We start from the raw sequence: 21171 nt of genomic DNA, 5'->3' as shown, positions 1-21171 counted from the left end.
ACTTATCTGCCCGCCTGGACCGAAAGTAGGTTGGACTTCACTACTTTCGGGTTCGCTAAAGATCCCACGACATTGTTTTATCCTATGGATGGCTATTCAGGAAAAACTACCAACAACAGACAAACCTTGGCTCACACACATTGGAGGGTGTATTCTATGTGATGAAGAAGCAACCGAGACGCATAATCACTTATTCTTCCGATGCCGATTTAGCAGAAGATGCCTTATAGCCATACGGGAAATCATTCAATTCGTTACTAAATTTTGACATAAATTTATAAGTAATAAAATAAATTATATAATACATAATATATATATATTGATATAAATATAAAATTCAAAAATAGATAAAAAAAAATCAATAATGAATTACTTGTCAATTTAAAAAAAGTATAACACATTACAAATATATATTAAAATATAACATAAAATTTATACGTATCATATTAAATAATAATTTTAATTATAAAATATATTATAATTTACTAAATTATTGATTAAATCTATTTTTGTATAAAGATTAAATGTCTAAATAAAAATACACAATTTATTATTATCTAAAATAAAATAAATAATAAATTTAATATAGTCAATTTTTTTAGTATGAAATTGATAAAGTATCGAATATAAAATTAAATATATAAAAAAATAAAAAAAAAATGAAGCTGGAGCACCAAATCAAATCTCGCGAGCTATAGCTCAAGTCGTGGGCATTTCCTACTAAGTGTACCTGCCATCTTTTTAATACTAAAGTAGTGATGCATCCATCTCCATTCATTATTATTAGAAAAAACTAACTAAAATTGAACATCATCAAACCTGATTCCATTCCCCAAAATCATCCATACTGTCAACATTTACTACAAAAACACTTTAGCTGACAAACTAGCCAAAAACAGACCCAACATCTTCTTTACATCATCACAAAACACCATTACCATCACTCCTACGCAGCTGACACTCACACTACCCTCCCCATTTTCATCAATAATCAGAAGCGTTCAGAATCCTGCCAATCTCAAAAGACACGAAAGCATCAACACAAGCATACAGCACTTGATCCTCAGTCAGCCACCGGTTGTCCCACCTACCCATCGTCACCCGCTTCGGTTTCTCCAACTCTCGCCTCAGCACAAAACTCGACAAACCCTTCAGCCCAGTGTTCTTCAACTCCTTCCTGTCATATTCATCTGCCGCTCTCTTTCCCAGCTCCACGGCGTGCGCATCGCCTCCTATCCCGTAGTCCTTGTCGAGTTTCTCCAAGTCGGACTTGATGCCCACCCCAACGAAGGTGAAATCTTCCTCGGAGAGGAAATCGACGAGGGATTCCGGGATGTAGCGGGAGTAGATGAGCTGGTAGATGAGGCAGCGGCGGCCGACGCAGAGCTGGAGGGTGGCAACGGGGTTCTGGTGGTGTCTGGTGAAGGAGGGACGCCACTCGACGTCGAGGCCGACGATGAGGCTGCGAAGTCTGCGGCGGTGGACGGACGTGATCTCGGAGATCCATTCGGAGACAATGTCGGGGTCGTGGGTGACGGTGGTGAAGATGGTGTCCTCGAAGAAGTAAACGTCGTAGGTGTTGTGGGTGTCGCAGGGCAAGTCGTGGTCCTTAATGTCGATCCCCATAGTTGGACTGGAGATGCTTTTTCTCTTCGTCTGCTGTGAGAGAGAGAGAGAGAGTGTGTGTGTGAACTGAGAGAGAAGAAATTATGGGAATGGTGGAGAGGGGAATGGTACTTATAAGCACGTGGTTCTGTCAAGCGGTGATGGCGGTGATGGCTAGTCTACGTGGTGATGATGGCCTGTGATGGCTAGTCTAGGTGGTTGTGATGGCTAGTCTAGTGGTTTGGTGGATAACTCAAAATACCTATTTTTCTTTTTCAGATGATTTTTTTTTTAAATAAAAGCATATTAAAAAATTCTTAATGCTACATTTAATTTAATGAATTTGTATTTCTGAGAATAATTTGAAATAAATATTTTAAACAATTTTATATTCTAATTAAAATTCATCAATTCTCATTAAAACATAGTTCAAATTTGAAATCAATTCATACTTATTAAAATTTAGTTTAAAATATGAAGGATTTGAAATTCAATTCAAATGCAACCTAAAATATTTGCTACTAGAAATTTGAAATTTATGACTTCAAATTAGATAGTTTAAATTTGTTTGAATTATTATTGAGTTTCAAAATTTACGTTTAAATTTAATTTGATTATTGGTTCAATTGAGTTTAAACAAGTTTTAATGGATAAAACATCAGTCAAGTTCGAATAATTTACTTTTGCACTAATCACCTGAGTTCGAGCCAAGCTTGAAACTTTATTGAGCAAAAGATTATATTCAAGTTCAGTTTGTTAAGTTTAACAAATCGAGTTCAAATAAGTTTTGATCAAGTTCAATAACTTATTGAATAGTTTGATTAATTTTTCAACTCTAATTCATCCATCAAATCAAACATAGTGCAAAGGTTCTCAGTTTTTACTTAAAAAAATATGTAAATCTAAATTAATATACATATATATATGTGTGTGTGTGTCCATATAAATGAACTAGCCCAAATAAGTTGAAGTACATAGTCCAAAAAAAAGAAAGTAATTACAAGAGCCCAAAAGAATGTAAGGCTCGAGGTGCCCCTAAAAGCCACAGTTCGGGTATGGGTTTAGGATGACCCTAGAAGTCCAATCTGGATAGACCCCCACCAATAAATTGACGAAAAAAAGGCTCAACCAGCACAAATCTGAGAAGGTAAGGTTTCGCAGACCCACAAGAAAGTTTATAAACTAGAAATCCTCTAGCCAAAGTCAAAACATATATCACGATGCGTCCAGAGGTGACCTAGGTGGCATTCACATAGGATCTTTGGAAACATACCTCACAAAATCAATTAAGGATCAGCAAACCCTGTAAGCATGTGGCGCATCCAGCGAAAAGTAACTTATAAACCTGAAATTCAAACTCCGATTTGAAGAAGGCGTCTCCTCCACCACCTCACTGAAAATGCGGGTGCGAGTGAGGGTGCTCTAGCCTTCCCCTAGGTGGTACGTCTTCTCGCAAGGTTCCTTGGCCATTAAAAGTTAGAAATAAAAATTTTAACATGATAGTGGAGTGGGCGTTGAAGTCAGGCCCTGAATGAAGGTAGTAATCATTCGCCAGAAGTTCTCCAGAGGGAGGGGGACCATCTTCCCCGAGGAAGTACTCGAGTAGGTGTTAGCTTCGGTGTTGATAGCTTCATTATTCTCACGTTTTAGTTCTTTGTTCTCACAAACAGTGCTAATTAATGAGAGCAAAAATTATGTTGCTCGATCTACTTGGAGTAGAAAGTAGTAAATAGAATGCTAGGAAGTAATAGAGTCAAAATGAATGGAAATAAGTGTGTTATTCCTCATTTTTTATGTACAAATAAGATATTAAAATTGAAGTGTAAAATTATAAGTACAAAATTAAAGTGTTTCTTTCAGCTAAAATTATAGCATGAAGGTAAAATGTGTAGTATCAAGGTACAAAGTATAGTAGGTAAAACTTATAGTATCAAGCTTAAGTCGTTCTCTCCGCTGGTACAGCTCTCTATTTATAGCAACCACCAATCGATTAGAGAAGACCAAGTCCCCAATGAAATATTACAAACATTAAGGTATATTTCTAGTTATGCAATTCATATATAATAACTAACACTAAAGAATAATTTGTCTAATAATTTCAATTGCAAAAAAATCAATACATGTAATATCTTAATATTTAAAAAAAATTAATTCATTCAAAAATAATACTAATCAATACTAAATATTAAATAATTTTAATTAAACATAATTATACTCTCCTCCCCTAAAATTGGTGTAATTACATATAAATCCCATATAGTTTAGAAAATTACATCTAGCACCCTTTAGGCTAGCTTCCGTCTAACGAATAAATTCTTCATTAATCAAAATTTATGAATTTACTGATATTAATAAAAATAAAAAAAAAGATAATTACTCTCTCCTCCTCTGAAGTTTGGTGTAATTACACTAGACCTCCTATAGTTTAGAAAATTACATCTAGCGCTCCTACGATTTGTTTCCATCTAACAAAGAAGTCCCCTATTGGTCAAAAATCACTGAATTTGCTGATATTAATAAAAAAAATTAAATAAAACTTGATATTTACCCTCGATTTACTTATTACTGATTTATTTCAAGTTAAATATTTTTTTTCGAACCAAAATACTCATATAACGGTAAACATATACCTCCTTACATGCATTGCTGCATGAAGACGTATGAGGATAATTTAATAATTAAAAGATTTATTTGACCTGCAATAAATCAATAATAATTCAATCAAGGGTAAATATATATATTTTTTTGTTAATATCAGTAAATCCAGTAAATTTTAACTAACAAAAGAACTTATTTGTTAGACAAAAGCAAACCTCAAAGGTGTTAGATATAATTTCTCAAACTATAGTGGACTACATATAATAACACCAAATTTTAGGAGAGGGCAGTGTAATTATCCCATAAAAAATATATATTACTAACTTATTGCAGGTCAAATAATTTTTTTATGACTAAATTACCCTCGTACATCTTTACGCATTAATGTATGTGAAGAGGTATATTTTTGCTGTTATAAGGATGGCTTAGTCCGAAAAAATTATTTGACCTGCAATAAGTCAGTAATAAGTCAATTAAAGGTAACTATCAATTTTCATTCCATATTTTTGTTAACTATCAACAAATTTAGTGAATTTTGATCAAATTACAGACTTATTTATTAGACGGAAGTAGATTTTGATGGTGTTAAATATAATTTCTCAAGTTACAAAAAAAAATTTACATATAATTACTAAATCTGAAAAAAGTGGAGTGTAATTATCTTTTTAATTAAAATATAATATGTCCGGGCAACGCACGGGTTCATAACTAGTTTAATTACTGTAATCGCTACCAAGAATAACAACTCACTGAAATTAAAATAAGTTGCACTAACTTCCATATTAGTTAAAAGTGTAGGACCTCCAATCCAATCACTCCGCCGCCGGCTCGCCCAAAATGGAAGAGCACCAGACACAGCAAAAGACGTCAGTCAACCCATCCTCACCCCCCACAAACAACCCCGATCCCCGCCCCGACCCACCACCCTCCGGCGGCGGAGCAACCCCGGAGGAAGAAAACCCCTGGAACAGACGCGATTCCAAGAAGAGAAAAGGCTGCCCGAGTGCTCTAGACGAGTGTGAAGCCCTCATCAAGAAGAAGAATTCACTATTATTGAATTCCAGCTATTCCTTCACTTTTGACACCAAATTCTGTGGTGGGTCTGGGTTTGCGGGTACGCCTGAATCCACACCCAAATTCGGGTCCTTCAATTCGGGTTCAAGTACAGTGATCAAGAGAGAAGAGAAGGGTGGAGAAGAAGAAGAAGGAAGTATTGTGGGTGAGGAGGTGAAAATTGAAGGTGAAGTGGAGTTGGAGCCAAGAAAAGGGATTGTTCAAAGTGTGGACTGAAAAGGAAGAGAGAAAGATGGAATTATGTATTGTAATTCGACACTGAAATCTATGGTGTCAAAGCTTTGTTGTATTGGAAATTAGGAAAGCAAGAAAAAAATTTCCTTTTTCTCAGTATCACTTTGGTTTTTAGCAGTGTTGTTTGTGGGTGGGTATGTGCAGTGTTTGAAGTAGTTTCACAAAGATAAAAAAAGACACTTGAGACAGAGAGGTGTAAAACTAGAGGGAAAATCCATATGTATAAAAGTTTTGCTAAGAATGCTCCAAGTGAGGAAGCATAAATATAAGAACTCTTTCAAGGAAGAAATAAAGGTACAAGACTAAAATGTAGCCATCAGCTTAAAGGGCTACAAATTTTGATTTTGCTGCCCTAAACTAATTACAAGATTTCGTGAGAAATCACTTCCTACAGTACTATACAGTTTCTGCGATCGAAAGAGAAGAAAAATAGAAAAAAGACCACAAAGAAATGCAGGAAGAGAAAGATCATCTACAAGCCTACAAAGGGAATGGACGGCCTCTTGCAGCTGCCGATCGCTTTTCCGCCTGTACTAAAGATTTTTATCTACATCCTATGCAAGTCATCTATGGCGTTAGTAAGATGTATAGACAATTGTTCGACACGGATTATTGCACTCAAAACATTCTTCAAAAATCACAAGAACATCCCAACCTTTGCTTCGACAAGCCCATGGCTTTTCTTTCCTCAAAGGCCTTCGGCAGAAGTTTTAGAAACCTTTCCAAGAACAACTGCCACTCCTCATCATCCATTTCCCCAAACGAAATGCATTGACCGTCATGATTATACTTTTGTATGGAGAAACTGAGACTCCTCATCAAGGCACTGGCCTTGGCACCATCATCCCCATTATTGCCTCCATCGGCGCAATTGTCCAAGAATGTGTTCAGAGCATGATCATCAACTAGATATTCTTCATTCTTATTAACAGGGAATGTCAAATCATGTAACTTCCTCGTCGATGAAAATCTTGGAATATTTGATGGCTTACCATTTGTGGGGGAGTTCTGCAAACTATCATTGGTATCTGTTGATTCATTAAGGCCATCCTCATATTCAGCATCAAATTGGAACACCTCCTCATCAACTTCTTCAAGCTGATTATCACTGTCATTATCATCACTTAGTCCGATCTTCAAGCTATCCTTAGCATTTAGGCATAGGTTCTCTAATGTACTCCAATATTCTTCTCCTCCCTGAAATTCCCTAGTCATCATCTCACCTATATCAGCAAGACACAACCCATGGGCTGTTGCTTGTTTCAAGAAGATTGTGCAAAGCACTAGAACCCGAACGGAAGACTCCCCGATTGCCGGAAGCTCAGTTCTTAGCAGCTCAGCATCTTTATAAGGATCAAGTCTGGATATGTAATCAACTTCAGGCTCCGAAAAAGGTATCGAGGCCTGCGGCCAGTGCAGCCACTCAAAATATGGATCATCAAGTGACTCAGGTAAGCAAAATCCATGATCTATGGGAACTAGCTCAGCCGTTCCCCCGGCATAATTTTCATGTCCTTGCCTCACGAGAATGTTCCCCGCATGCCTGTCAAGATTCATCAGTCTTATATCTAGTATACCTATATGGTGTACAGAAGTGACTGAGAAGCTTGAAGGCCCCAAATCTCCTGCATCAGAGTCATGATTCACAAAACGTTGAAGCGATGCAATCTTATAAACTGGGTTCGAATCTGCTCCTAGACTATTTAAATTGAATTTGACATGGGAGAATCTAACTAATGCTGTAGGAGGGACACCGGCAAAGTTGTCATGGTCAAGGAAATAAGCAGCCGATTCACGCAAACCAGTTTCACCGATCCTGATGGAGCATTTCATGCCAGGTTGGCCTAACATCCGTCCTGCTAAACCTTTTGGATTGTTGAAGGCTAGAGGTTCCTCATCTATAGGCTTTGCAACAGCTATAGCATCACCATTTTGAGCACGCAAAAAGTAGGCACCACCAAGCCCATTTGACGTTGGCTCAGGATTGACACCAGAGGCCATAGCTATGGCAACTTCAACAACTAGAGCACGTACTCTTGGTGCTGCATGGCCAACAAGGATTTCAATCCTTGAATTGGTATCATAATCATCTTTTACTTTAGAAGAATGAGATAGGCATGGAGAGGAGGAGCTCCTATGCATGTTGGTGAACTCAAAAGCATGTTCCAGAGATTGTGCATTCTTGGATTGACTGCCATCGAGCATATTGAAATCAAGTTGAGTGAAAGACGGGAGTTTGCATCTTGGGGGTCGGGAAAATGTCTTGAATCCATAACCTTGATCAACGGCTACAGCCATCTTGAAGAGACTCGTGCAGGAGAGTATGGCTATTATACATGCTACGGGCGCTTCTCAAGGGTTTTCTGTAGGGTTAGTCTGCCCTGGGAGATTAGACATCACATCTCTGCAATCAAACCATAACTTTCTATTGAGGACCAGAACTTCATCAAAATTTAAGATTCAGAGGATTTGTTATAATTGGCACGGAAAAGAAGTTGGCTCTAGGAATGATCAGGTCATATAACATTGATGTTCTAAATTATCAACAAACTTAATAAATTATGGAACTCACTACTCAGTATCTCAAGTTTTGCCCTTAAAGTAATATGTAAAAGAAGACAAACTTATTGTCAGAGTACATGATTCATTGCTGAAAACTTATTGGTGAGGTTATATTGAACACAAGTCTGAATTCCGACCAGGAAACCAATTATCTTTGGATCACAATTTCTGATGTTTTAAGCTTTACCGTTGATTTAGATTCCCAAAATGAAATTGCAGAGAAAGGAGACATGGGAACAGAATATGCAGTAAATATATGTTTCTTACTTGAAATTCGCATTTAAAAAGCTGCAAAGATCAACAACTAGAATCATGGTGCTAATCTCCGTACACCTACAAAATTTCAAGCAATATATGCACCATCATTATATGATCTGGACTGTAAAAAGAAAATCAGATTTAATACAACACAACTACAAATTTATATGGAAAGAAAGGAATTACACTATTTCGTCACAACCTACCTTCTTATTAGACCCTCGCTCCTCTGTTTAAAATCACCAAAATGGACTGCAGAGGATGAACAAAAATGTAAAAATCGTCAAGCATCATTTATTCAAAATCTCCGAGTGATCAAATATAGAATATAGAACCATAACATTTGAGAGTAGAATTAATTACGTGATTATGTCAGAAAACCAACGCAACATTACGAATCATCCTAAAACCAAGCAAAATCGACAAATCCACAATGCGACACGAAATTTCACTCAAAAAGAAAATCCAGACAAATAAACAACGCAGAGAGAGAGAAAGAGAGGAGCACCCTGAACACTGGTGAGGCATCCAGGGCGACGAAACGGCAACGGGAGAGCGCGAGAGCGGATTATTCCGTCACCGGAAAAAAAAAAAACGCCTACAAAACTTAAATCTTTTTTTTTTTTTTTACCGTTTCAAATGGCAATACGTTTACTTTATTTCCTTTATATAAAATCGTAATTTCTCTCCCCCGCCTCTTCTCCTCTCAGAAAAATCCGGTGGAACGCAGACACTGTCCCCCCCGCCGGTCTCTTTGCGGGGGCCGTTTCTATTTATGGCCGCTCTTTAGTCTTTCCATTAAAAGGACAAAATTGTCTATTAATGATATCTTCCTATCAATGTATAAAATAAAAGGATAATCATAACCACCTCTTTTCAAATTTGATATAATTATGAATACATGTCGTTATTTGAAAAATTACAAATACCTTTTTAATTTCAATAAAATTATCAATTTGACCCCTACTGTATTTTAATTTTTTCTAAAAAAAATTAGACGAGATGGATGAAAATTTTAAAAATTATAGAAAAAATTATTCATTTAATCTATAAAAAATTAATAAAATTATAATTTTTAATTCACAAGGGCATTTTGATCGGTCAATCACAAAAAATAAATAGAAACCTAACAAATTAGGGTAATTGTTAGACGGTTATTAAATTTAGGAGGTACTCGTAATTTTTCAAACAACGAGAGAGTGTCCTAATTATGACAAACCACAGGGGATGTTATTTTAATTTATCCTAAAATAAAATGATAATTGCACTATCCTTCCTGAAGTTTGGTTTAATGACAAATAAAATATCTATAATTTAAAAATTACATCTAATACTCTTTAAGTTTGTTTTCATCTAATAGTTAAGTCTATCCATTAATCAAAATTTGGTGATATTAACAAAAAATAGAATTAAAAATTATATTTACCCTTTACTAATTTATTACAAGTTAAATAAGTCTTCTTATTGCCAAATTACTCTTATACCTTATCACGTGTAATGCATGTAATGAATTATATTTCACCATTATAAGGGTAATTTAGCAACAAAAGATGTGTTTGACCTGCAATTCGTCAATAACAAATTAATTGCTGGTAAATATCAATTTTTATTCAATTTGTTTATTAATATCAATAAATTCATTGATTTTGACAAACGAAGTGATCTATTTGTTAAATAAAATAAAAAATTAATCTACTAGATATAATTTTTAAAACTACATAAAATTTATATATAATTATAACGCTCCTCAGTATTGCTTCTGTCTAACAAATAAGTTCATTCGTTAGTCAAAATTTATCGAATTTGTTTATATTAACAAAAAAATAGAAAAAAGAACTTGTATTTATTTCTAATTGACTCATTACTGAAATTATAACAGGTCAAAAAAATATTTTTATGATCAAATTACTCTCATACTTTTTCACGCGTTAATGCATGTGAGAAGGTATATATTAATCGTCATAAGGGTAGTGTAGTTCGAAAAAATTGTTTGACGTGCAATAAGTCGATTTTAAATCAATCAAAAGCAAATATCAATTTTGATTCAATTTTTTTGTTAATATCAACAAATTCAGTTAATTTTGACTAACGGGATAACTTATTTATTAGACAAAAGCAAACATCAAGGGAGTTACATATAATTTCGCAAACTACAAAAAATCTACATGTAATCACACCAAACCGCAAGAGAGGAAAGTGTAATTATCCCTAAATAAAAACAACATGAATCTTTTATTTTCTTTTATTTGTTTATTTGGTTTCACGTGTAAATGTATATTAAATATTACTCCATATGTACAAAATGTTGCTAATTTTATATAAACAGTGTGCATCTACAAAGAAACAAAAAAAAAATAAAACATCAATTTTAAGGCGCATGCAAATTCTGACGGTTGTTTGCAAATTTCTCAATATTTACTGCAGAGAAAATTCAAATTCTTGATTGAGTTATGAGGTTTCTAAGCTTAAGACAATCATAGCCATCCATGTATGTGTACATGCATATTTGGATCCTGGCAAAATGAAGGGGCATGAGCTCCCATATCTGGTCCTGCCAGCCAAGATAAGCAAACACCAAGTGCAGAAATGAAGTGAAATGTATCAAATATGGTGAAGAATCATGGGTGGTTGTAGGCTTGTAAGAGATTTGAAACGAAAAAGGTGATGTGTTTACATTTGTGATTTTCCCTCCTTAAAATTTTATCATACACGACTTCAGCGGCAGTGCACGTCTTCACGGACCGTCACCTCTGTGACTTTGACCTTGATGCATTTAGCCGCTGAACTTTTAATCGAATATTTACAAGCACAAGACAAGTTATATGCACTCAATTGTGAGGCGAATGCCCATTTTTGGCATCACTCGCACCAGCAAATTCCTCCACTTATCGCTGCTCCTTTGGGTGGATACAAGAAGCTGATGGAAGCATTTTCGAAATTATCGGGCAGTATATTTGCCTGATAACATGATGCTTTTTCCGCAGCTACAAGAGCACGAAGATAACTGTGTGAAGCAGAAGTGTCCACATATTGGAGGAGAATATACCTGCAGAGGCTGCAAAGGGGTACACTTGATCAACAATGTGAAATTTAATGTCTTGAAATATTGGGTAGACACATGCATAGTAAATAGCTCAACGGGTTATTCAGATGGTAAGCAAATAAACGGTTGGTGAGTCACACTTGACATATGATTGATACACAATTTAAGAAGAGTGAACAATCACAACACAAGTGCTATTACATTTGTCGTGTGATTAGTTGGGTCAGCTAAAGGTGGTCAGGATTCACAAAACTACAACAAACATACTCTAAATTAAGAGGATACAACCCACACGCTGAAAGGCCAGGGTTTGGGATCCATGCTTGACCCTTCCCACTAGGTGCTTGATTCAATGGACAGTATACACCCGTAACAGAGATCAGGCAGACGGGTAACTTGAAGAGATCTTCCTTTACATATGCTACTAGAAAAAGGAAAATACTAGTTTGCACATGCTCAATCAACTTGAAAGATATATACTCACATGGAGATGGCGATGGTGAAACTATTGGCATTGAATCCAGTGGCCTCGCACGAGATTCACCGTTGGACGGGGGTTGACTATGAGCATAAGCTACCTTTGGCGGGCTTGCAGCAGGAACTGGTGACAATTGGGGTGGCAGGAAACTTGTTTGCTTCGGTTGTGTTGGAGCAGCATCAGGTGCATATGGTGGTGCTGCCGGTGCCATATGAGAATGTTTATTGTGCTTCCACGGAGACCTATTATTGTTACCAAAATGACAAGCCGGAGGTGGTGAGGCTTTATTCCTTGACGGTGCTGGTGCAGGGACAGGACTAGATATCGGTGATCCTCTCCCGATTACAGATCCATAACTCCCCATTGATGGTGAAGGTGAAACACTAGGAGCAAGATGGGTGTCACGGTGGTGGTGGTGGTGGTGGTTGTGGGATTGTGGCAGAGGAGATGGAGAAGGTGATGGAGATGGCCCACTCCCATCACCGCCAAGGGAGTGTTGCAATATGGATGAAAGACGGACTTGTTTAACCCGTCCAAATACAGTGTTATTCAGACCAAGATTCTTAGTATGATGAGAACCAGTTATAGTTTGAGCCAACTGCTTTAACCTGGATTTCGACGGATTAATGCCCACTGCCAAAACAACTTGTGACTGAACTGTTGTAGGTGGAGCCACTGTTGAACCCTTTAGATTAGTCAGCCTTATATACAAGTTCTGCATTTTAGAAAAGAAGCAAAAGAAGAATTTGAGCTTTTACTGCTGACTCTTTGACAAGGGAATTTAGAAAGTACATCAGATTGAAATATAATATGATAATCATAACAGTCATTATAAGTGAAAAAAGAAAGGTATATCATCCTCAGACCTCATATGGAGCCAGATGTAAGCCGGTTTTCAGTTGGCTCCTAAGTTCGTCGAAATTGTTTAGTGTTTGATCAATGGAGAAGTTCAAAGTGAAGTTGAAAAGGATCTGAACACTCTGCATAAGGAATGCCTTCTGTTCAGGAGTAGCGGTAATCCCTCCTCGGAATTTGAGCACCTCAAAGGAAAAAGGATCCCCGAACAAAGACGTCGTCAAATGAAGAAATGATTGATGTGTGATTATAGAGACAAAAGACGATTTGATTAAACTCTGCGTGGTCAGATCAGATTCAACTGCAAACACAACCTTCGTTATGTCTAGAGATATTATTTCTACCTGTCACAGAAAGGAAACATTGTAAGATTTACAAAGGAAAAGAAAAAGAAGAATGTAGTCAACATAAATAAAGAGAAGGGGTGTCCATTTCTAGCACAACTTGTTACATATACTGACCCCAAAGTTACTAAGTTAAGAAGTAAAACTCATGCAGTTCACGGTAACTAAAGCACGATTAACGAGTAATTGTTTAGCAGGAGGCATTATGTAGAAAAAATTATTCAAGTGTTAGGTTCATGCTGATCTACTTTGACATGTCTGGTACAGAAGGACACGTTCATCTGTTAGTCGCATCTAGAAGAAAAGAAAAAAGAGCAATAAAGTTATAAAGCAATGATATCAAGAGCTTATAGGCGTACTTTAGTAGAGGAGAAGCTCATCTCATCAAAAATATCGTTCTCAAGTTGCAAGACATTGTCTTCAAGAAAAGAAGCTGGGTTTCGCAGCATGAAACTTGCCACTATATCATGACCTGGAGAGCATTAAACAAAACATTACATTGCATTCTAATATGTAATAAGAATCCCTCTGACTGACCACCACATAAAAATCCAAGTTCTGAAAATTTATAATGATTAGCACAAGTTTACCTACATCTCTTTGCTCCTGCTTATGCCAGCCTTCCTCGACTTCCATTTTCTTACTAGTGTCTGAGTAGAAATACCAAATTCATCTCTTAAAGCTTTTCACTAGCTCACAATGATTCAAGCCCTCAAAGTCATGTAGCTGAGTCCTAAGGTTATGCTTGGGGGGATATGCATTATGCATATATGCAGGAATTTTAACAAGGGGAAGTACACCTTTATCTTTCTGTTTGCCAAGAAGGGAAAAGGGACGCCACTCAATTATAATATTCCGTGCTACCTTTTACCCAACAAAATGTTTTTTTCTAGAAATCTGTTACAAAGAGGATTTTTGTTCGTCCTAATGGTATTAATATGAGTCGGGTATATAATCCAAGTCAAAATAGTACATACCCGTAATAAATTTACAATATCTGAAATAGAAGTAGTTTTAGAACACTAGATATGCATTAACATTTTAAAGGTACTGGTTGATCCCGATAAGAATATTGCCAATGCATATCACCCATCATTAGTTAACAGAAAACTCCCAAAAAAGGGCGGAAATAAAAATAAATCAACACAAAAATAAGAATTAACAACAAGACAAAAACACGAGAAGAATGGGGAGTGAACCCAATTCACCGTTCAACTAGAAATTCAGCATTAACAGCCATAAATACAATTCTATTATGTGAGAAATAATCTTGATAAGGGATCTTCAAGAAGAAAAGGAAGGTTTTCTCACTTACCACCAATTTAACATCAAACGAAAAAAAAATTGAAGTCATTATCCAACCACAAAAACCAAAATGCAGCAATCACCAGTAGAATTCAAGAATTCAACCACCGATAAAGCATGTAAATCCCAATTTGATCGACTTAACCCAAAAAACACACACACAGATCTGCATGCACTGCACAATGCTGATAAACACTATCCCGGAATTGCAAAAATCAAACATTTGGAATTAAATAGCAATACACTAAACAAAGGCCCACCAACCTCCATAGTCCAGATCCAGATCTTTGTGATCTCCAAAGTGAAAAAACGGCAGCCAAAAAACAGCCGACAGAAGCACTGCAACACCAAGCACCAAAATGAAAACACATCTGAAAGTAAACAACTCCCGAAGCCTACTGCAACCCAAACAGCACCCTTTCCTGCTCCCCGCACTCAGGGTTGTACCCTGGGCCTCAAAAGATGTACTCGGCAAAGGATGCTCATCCTCCCCCTTCCCCATTGCAGTAATCTCAGCAATGTGGGTTTCCTTCCTTGTGGGCTTTTCCACAATGCTCCATGACTGGTGTGGTTCGGTGAAAGAGAGTCCACAGCTACCTCCCCTTTATCTCCTTCCTTTTCTTGCACTATATCTGTGTAGAAAAATGGGAGAAAGGGAAATTTTGGTGAGTGGTTGCGGGGTAGAGAACTCAAAATTTTAATTTAATTTAGGGTTTGAAGAAGTTGGGGGAAAATGGAAGATTGTGGTGGAGTAACTTCAGCAGATCAACTGTTTTTTCCCTCAGTTGTGAGATAGGACAAGTCTTTTTGCTGCTTTGTTTGTAGTGGTAATAAAGTGGAAGAAAGTGTAGTCAGAGGATTATCTTATAATTTCTTTGTTTCTTTTAATAATAATTAACAATTAATGGTGGGATAAATTTCGATGGGAGACTCCAATCAAATTTGTCATATTTATAATTATTTTTTATTATTTAAAAAAATTAATTGTGGTGACACATAATTTATATATATATAATAAATAATTATTTATATTTTAAATATATTATAACTAAAAATAAATATATAAACCAACACATTATATTTTTTTAAAAATAAATAAAATAATTTAATGATACTATCGATGCCAAAAAAAAATTGATATCATTGTTTACTAACTGCCATTTGTGAGTGAAATTTCATATCAGTATAGATAGTATGATATACAGATTAAAAGAAAAAATTGAGTAGGGGTGGTTGAAAATATATAAGAAAATCTTTTAATAATTTAAAATCTTAGTATTACGGTGTAAGTAACGACTATTTGTTAGTGCACAATAATTTTTTTACATATAGTATAGATATAAATACTTCACAATATTAATAAACGTTTAATAAATACCCCTTCATAATGTTCTATTGTAGGAAATATTTGTTAAATTGTCGTTAATTTTAGGGGGTATTTGTAATTTTTTAAATAGATGGGATATTTATAATTATGATAAATTTTAAAAGAGTTCGTTATAATTTACCGTTAATAATAATGGAAGTTGTTTTTTCCTTTTTCCTTTTTTTTTTTTTTTTTGCCTAAATTGAATAATAAGTCAAATTATTTTCCAAATGTGTAAGATGTAGTAGGAGCTATAAGTAGATAGTTGAACTTTGGCTATCTTTTAAATCCAAGCCATGTTTTCTTGCATTTTTTAAAAGAAAGGTCTATCAAAATTAGAAATATTAGGGTAAATTATATTTTTGGTCCCATAAGTGGACACGATTCCAATTTTAGTCTCATACTAAGGGCAATTCGTATATTTGGTCTCATAAGTGGATTTTTTTTCCAATTTCAGTCCCAGTTGGGGATTTCCGTTAAAACTTAACGGCAGCTGCTGAAATCTGTTAGGTACTATGAAATATGGAGGGAAAGCATGGAGAATTGGAGAAAAAATCAACAACTTGGTGGAAATTACACTATACCCTCTTCCTTCTAAAACAACACCATAAGCCAAGATACAACAAAAAAATAAACTAAAACAGTTTGTTTTCGTTGCATCTGTGCAATTTTGTCCTCCATTCTATTCAGTTTTCGAAGCAATCCGGGTATGATAACCTTTGCCCTTGCACACCTCGGCGGATCTTCCCAATGAAAAAAACCACATCCGCTTCTTTTTTTCGTATACCCAAAAACCTCCTACCTGGGTTGTCGTCAGTCCATGAGGTTTTCAAAATCGCAAGCCTTCCACAGTGACAAAAATTTTCTCTATTACCAGCTATATTTTGTGAGATTTTTTTCTACTAAATGCAAGAGAGAAATGAAGAAATGGGATTAAATAGAAGGAAGAGGGTATAGTGTAATTTCCACCAAGTTGTTGATTTTTCCTCCAATTCTCCATGTTTTCCCTCCATATTTAACAGCACCTAACGGATTTCAGCAGCTGCCGTTAAGTTTTAACGGAAATTCCCAACCGGGACTGAAATTGGAAAAAAAATCCACTTATGGAACCAAATGTGCGAATTGCCCTTAGTATGGGACTAAAATTGGAATCGTGTCCATTTATGGGACCAAAAATATAATTTACCCGAAATATTATATTTAGTTTTAATTATATCAGTATGTCTATCTATACTATTTTTTTTATTTTATATGAATACTATAATTTTATATAAGTTGTTATTATCAGGTATTATTATTCGATCATTGATAACAAATTATATTATTCTCGATAAATTTCTATATTCTTGCAACAGCCAGAAGGGCATGCCTTAATTGAAGAACACAATTATTTTACCCTTTAGTACAAATAATTTAATGTTCGTAGTTGAACATTGTCAAAAAAAATTATTCCAAAATTAAAATTAAAAAATACGTATCATTCCCGTTTGGATAATGGTTCATTTATTGCCAAAAATAATTTGAAAACATTATTGTAAGAACGTTATTTTCAAAAATGGAGAATTTCATATATTAGTTTTTGAATTATATAATAAAATATTAGACAATGTGCGTAATTTTGGTTCGCGATAAAATTATAGTTTTATCCCAAAATATAGGGTGGCTTGCAGTATTAGTTACATATTTTATGAATTAATCAATATTAGTTAAAACAAAATGAAATATCTGGGACTAAAATTGCAATATTTTTCTAAAGTATGGGACTAATTTCCAAATGTTTTCTTAAAGTACGGGACTAATGTTATCTATTTTATAGAAAATATGAGATTAATAGTACAAACCACCCTATATTTTGGGGTCAAATTACAATTTTCTCCTTGATTTGCTAACTTACACTTTTTGGTGCAATTATGAGGTCGTGACTTTGAATTATATGGATTTACACAGAATTTAAAAAAAAAAATGTTTTTAGTGATTATTTCCTTTTGAAAGATAGAAGGGGACGCTCAACCAACCCGGAAACCTATTCGGATGGAAAATGCAAGGCTAACTGAAATATAGGTGAAGAGGTAACCCAATAAACAAGAAAATTAAAATTAAAAAAGAAAAATAAAAACAAAAACAAAAATTAGTATATATATTTGGATAAATTACATTGACACCTCGTCTAATTAAATCTAAATATACAAATATTTATTATTTTTTACAAAATTATAATTACATCCCTTTAGGTTGTAACTGTAATTACAAGTACACCTCATATTCAATAAAAATTTACACAAACACCCTCTAAAGTACATTACACTAACATTTCTTAAGGAGGTGTACCAGTATTTTTATAAAAAGTAGAAAAGTTCGTATATTTAGCTCAAAATTCAAGGGTGTCAATGTAATTTATTCTGTGTATTTTCTAGTACAAGTTTTTTTTTTTTTTTTGAATAAATCAATTACAATTATCAATATGAAATATCTTACAACAATTGACAACTATAAAAATCATATACTAATTATCAATATCAGATAATTATATCTAATCAACAACTACGTACTATTAAAGTAAAATAACATCTCACACATTAAGTGGGGTTCGAACCCATAACCTCAAAATGACGAGACTTCAATTTCGTCAATTAAATTATACATCATTACCTTATGGTACAAGTTACTTGCAAAATCCATTTGCACAAAGCTGGCAAATTAGAAGTTTGAAAAGGTCTATGTGAGTTGTAATTTTAGAATCCATCAATCCACCGTTGGCTTCATGTGCACTGCAATCTACACTCAACAGTATAAACATCCAAGTGGTGGTTTGTTTATTATTTGGAATATTCTGATTAATATTCTTTTATACGCCATGTGTTTGATTGTTTTGGTTAAGTATACATAATTTAAGTATAACAACACAGAAATATTGTATGGTTTTTCATTATTTTTTTTTTGGTTTTGTATCATTATTTGTACTATTTATTAAACGTGCGGAGTTAGAGTAGCAATCTTTAGTTTACTAAATATATATCGATTGACAAATACTCCCAAGCATATTTAATTTTAACGTAGAATGATAATTTCTTTAAACTTTTTTTATCAATTAAATTGTATAAAAAATATAAGTTACGGTCAATTTTATTGTTTACTTTACTCTTCTTCTCTCGCTTATAATTAAACAAAAATAATAAAATATAAATTATACACACGCATCCAACATATTTTGATTACTAGTATAATGAAGTATGCAGTAATACTCACTATTACTCATGTGTGTGTATATATATATGCGAGTAAGTATACGTCTCATGCGAATTTTTATAATTAGGATCAAGGATTGGAATCTCAAATATTTGATATTATATATAGTTTACTAAGAAAAAAATATAGTTGAGCCCATGTGGTATTGTACTATTTTTGGACTATGTTTCATTGATTTTAATTGGTTTGTGTAAGTTTGTAGGTTGATAACTAATAATTATTTTATTTTTAGGGGATGAGTTGCAATGTGAAATCACCTTTTCTTTTTTTTATAAGGATCGATGAATTTTTTATAAAAACTACCCAACATGTCAACAATATCTTTCTTTCTCAGTTCTCTAACACCCAATCTGAATTGCCCTCAATCTTTTATCCAAATTAAATATATTTATTATGTGCATAAAAATAAATGTATTAAGTAGAAAGCAAATAAACATCAAAAAAAAAAAAAAAAAAGAAATAGAAAGCAAAATGAACCCCACGAGCACAGACGGAGCCAATCACGGGTAAATTCAAAGGGTCCATTTCTTGTGGGGGCGCCATTCCCGTCCCGCCCGTGAACCAAATTCAATTCCCGTTCGGTGACCGCACATGTTTGTCTCCCTGATTGATGTTCTCCGCAGTAATCTTTGTTTCCCGATGTGGCCTTCTTTCATTTTTTATTTTATTTATTTTTTTTGTTTTTCAATAAAGGTAAATATTATGTTTAATCTCTTAAATTTTTGTTTAGAATCATTTTAGTCCTTCAAGTTCATTTCTTGACTTTAACATTATTAAATTTTAGTTTTTGTCTCAATTTGGTCTATCTATCCATTTTCCGACGAAAATATGATTGGATTTTGACTCTTTGGAGAGTCAAAATGGTCAATAAATTTAATTTTATTACTTTAGTCCCTTAAGTTTATAAAATTATCAAATAGATCTTTTTTTTGCATAAAAAGAATAATTTTTTTATATTGATATATCGTAATTATCTTATGTGAATTATGAAAACTTTGAACTATTGTGAAAATAATAATATATTGTTTAACTTAAAACAAACAGTCTCTTTTTTTGGTAGTTAGAAAAATCAAAGTTACGAATAAATTTTATAAAATTTATCTAATATGAAAATATGATTTAAAAAAATCTAAGTTGGTAAATTTTTTATTTCAAGTGTTAAAAGATAAGTATAAAAAAGTTAAACCTTAACAATAGTCATTAAATGTTTGAGTTTTCGAACAAAAAGTTGGTAGATTATGTTTTTTTAACCAGATTCTTTGGTGGATTTCATATATATACAATTCATTTTAAAAGGTTTTCTAAATATATAATCCCATCTTATAGAAAAAGATCTATAAAACCTCTTAAAATGAATTATATATATATATATATATATATATGAAATCAACCAAATGATCTAATTAAAAGTATGTTGCACTAATTTATTTTTTTAAAATGTCGTTGTTGATATTTAATACATTGTTAAGATTTAATTTTATTAGACGTATCTTTAAATCCTAAGATTGACGAACCAACTAATTAGATTTTTTTATTATATTTTTTAGATTAGATAAGTTATATAAATTTATTTATAATTTTAATATTTTTTTGTCACTTCTGAAAATGAGAAAAAAAAATAGAGAGTATTTTATTTTAAGTTAAGCAATATGTTAATATTATGTTCACATAATTCAAAGTTTTCATTTTTCATACAAGATATTACATCATATCATATAAAAATATAAAAACAAATAGTTTTCTTTTTAAAAAGGGACTAATTTGATAATTTGACAAACTTAAGGGACTAATGTGATAAAATCAAACTTAATTGACCATTTTACCCTCCAAAAAGTCAAATTCCAGTCACATTTTTGCTGACCAAACTGAGACAAAAATTAAAGCTTATGAATGCTAAAATTAAAAAATAAACTTAAGGGATTAAAGTGATTTTAAATAAAAACTTATAAAGGGACTAAACATAGCATTTACCCTTTTCAATAATGAAAGAAATAAAAAGAAAAAAAGAACATTTGAGCCATGTTTGGTCAATTTTAAATATAGAAACTAGCTCTTTTTATTTGGATATTTAAGGCCATATGTATAGCAAATATACTTACAAAAATTACAAAACATGATCATAGCATCCATTCTCATGGGAATGGAAATGAAAAATAAGAGATACTATTTCTCGCCCCAAAGAAGCACTTTATGTAGCATCCCG

The 21171-nt window shown here is 33.7% G+C and overlaps 3 protein-coding genes across 4 annotated transcripts; all 3 read right to left on the bottom strand.

Annotated features, from left to right (window-relative positions):
• On the bottom strand, positions 799–1745 carry LOC105155808 (Werner Syndrome-like exonuclease). Its single transcript, XM_011071768.2, has one exon. It carries the CDS (start codon positions 1624–1626, stop codon positions 985–987), a length of 642 nt encoding a protein of 213 aa, XP_011070070.1. The 5' UTR covers positions 1627–1745; the 3' UTR covers positions 799–984.
• Positions 5708–9069, bottom strand: LOC105155807 (phosphatidylinositol 4-kinase gamma 8). Of its 2 annotated transcripts, none has more exons than XM_011071764.2 (4): positions 8840–9069; positions 8538–8583; positions 8341–8406; positions 5708–7915 (listed from the first exon to the last, which is right to left on the bottom strand). In XM_011071764.2, exon 4 carries the CDS (start codon positions 7807–7809, stop codon positions 6142–6144), a length of 1668 nt encoding a protein of 555 aa, XP_011070066.1. In that variant the 5' UTR covers positions 7810–7915; positions 8341–8406; positions 8538–8583; positions 8840–9069; the 3' UTR covers positions 5708–6141. The 2 variants fall into 2 exon arrangements, with proteins under 2 accessions (XP_011070066.1, XP_011070067.1); XM_011071765.2 differs by lacking the exon at positions 8840–9069 and adding an exon at positions 8695–8820.
• Positions 10957–15174, bottom strand: LOC105155806. The gene is made up of 6 exons (XM_020692098.1): positions 14621–15174; positions 13642–13701; positions 13411–13523; positions 12719–13051; positions 11859–12567; positions 10957–11386 (listed from the first exon to the last, which is right to left on the bottom strand). The coding sequence occupies exons 1-6, from the start codon at positions 14856–14858 to the stop codon at positions 11316–11318; spliced, it is 1524 nt and encodes a 507-aa protein (XP_020547757.1). The 5' UTR covers positions 14859–15174; the 3' UTR covers positions 10957–11315.

The sequence above is a fragment of the Sesamum indicum genome, linkage group LG2 (assembly GCF_000512975.1).
Source record: "Sesamum indicum cultivar Zhongzhi No. 13 linkage group LG2, S_indicum_v1.0, whole genome shotgun sequence".
Classification (NCBI taxonomy): domain Eukaryota; kingdom Viridiplantae; phylum Streptophyta; class Magnoliopsida; order Lamiales; family Pedaliaceae; genus Sesamum; species Sesamum indicum.
This window is presented reverse-complemented; position numbering and strand designations above follow the sequence as displayed.

Bases quoted from the DNA above. Each gene is read 5' to 3' on its own strand.
- LOC105155808 (XM_011071768.2), bottom strand. From the start codon at position 1,626: ATGGGGATCGACATTAAGGACCACGACTTGCCCTGCGACACCCACAAC.
- LOC105155806 (XM_020692098.1), bottom strand. From the start codon at position 14,858: ATGGGGAAGGGGGAGGATGAGCATCCTTTGCCGAGTACATCTTTTGAG. The intron at 13,524-13,641 runs GTAAACTTGTGC...AATGCTCTCCAG, and splicing joins GCAGGAGCAAAGAGATGTAG to GTCATGATATAGTGGCAAGT. The intron at 13,052-13,410 runs GTACGCCTATAA...TTTCTGTGACAG, and splicing joins TGAGCTTCTCCTCTACTAAA to GTAGAAATAATATCTCTAGA.
- LOC105155807 (XM_011071764.2), bottom strand. From the start codon at position 7,809: ATGGCTGTAGCCGTTGATCAAGGTTATGGATTCAAGACATTTTCCCGA.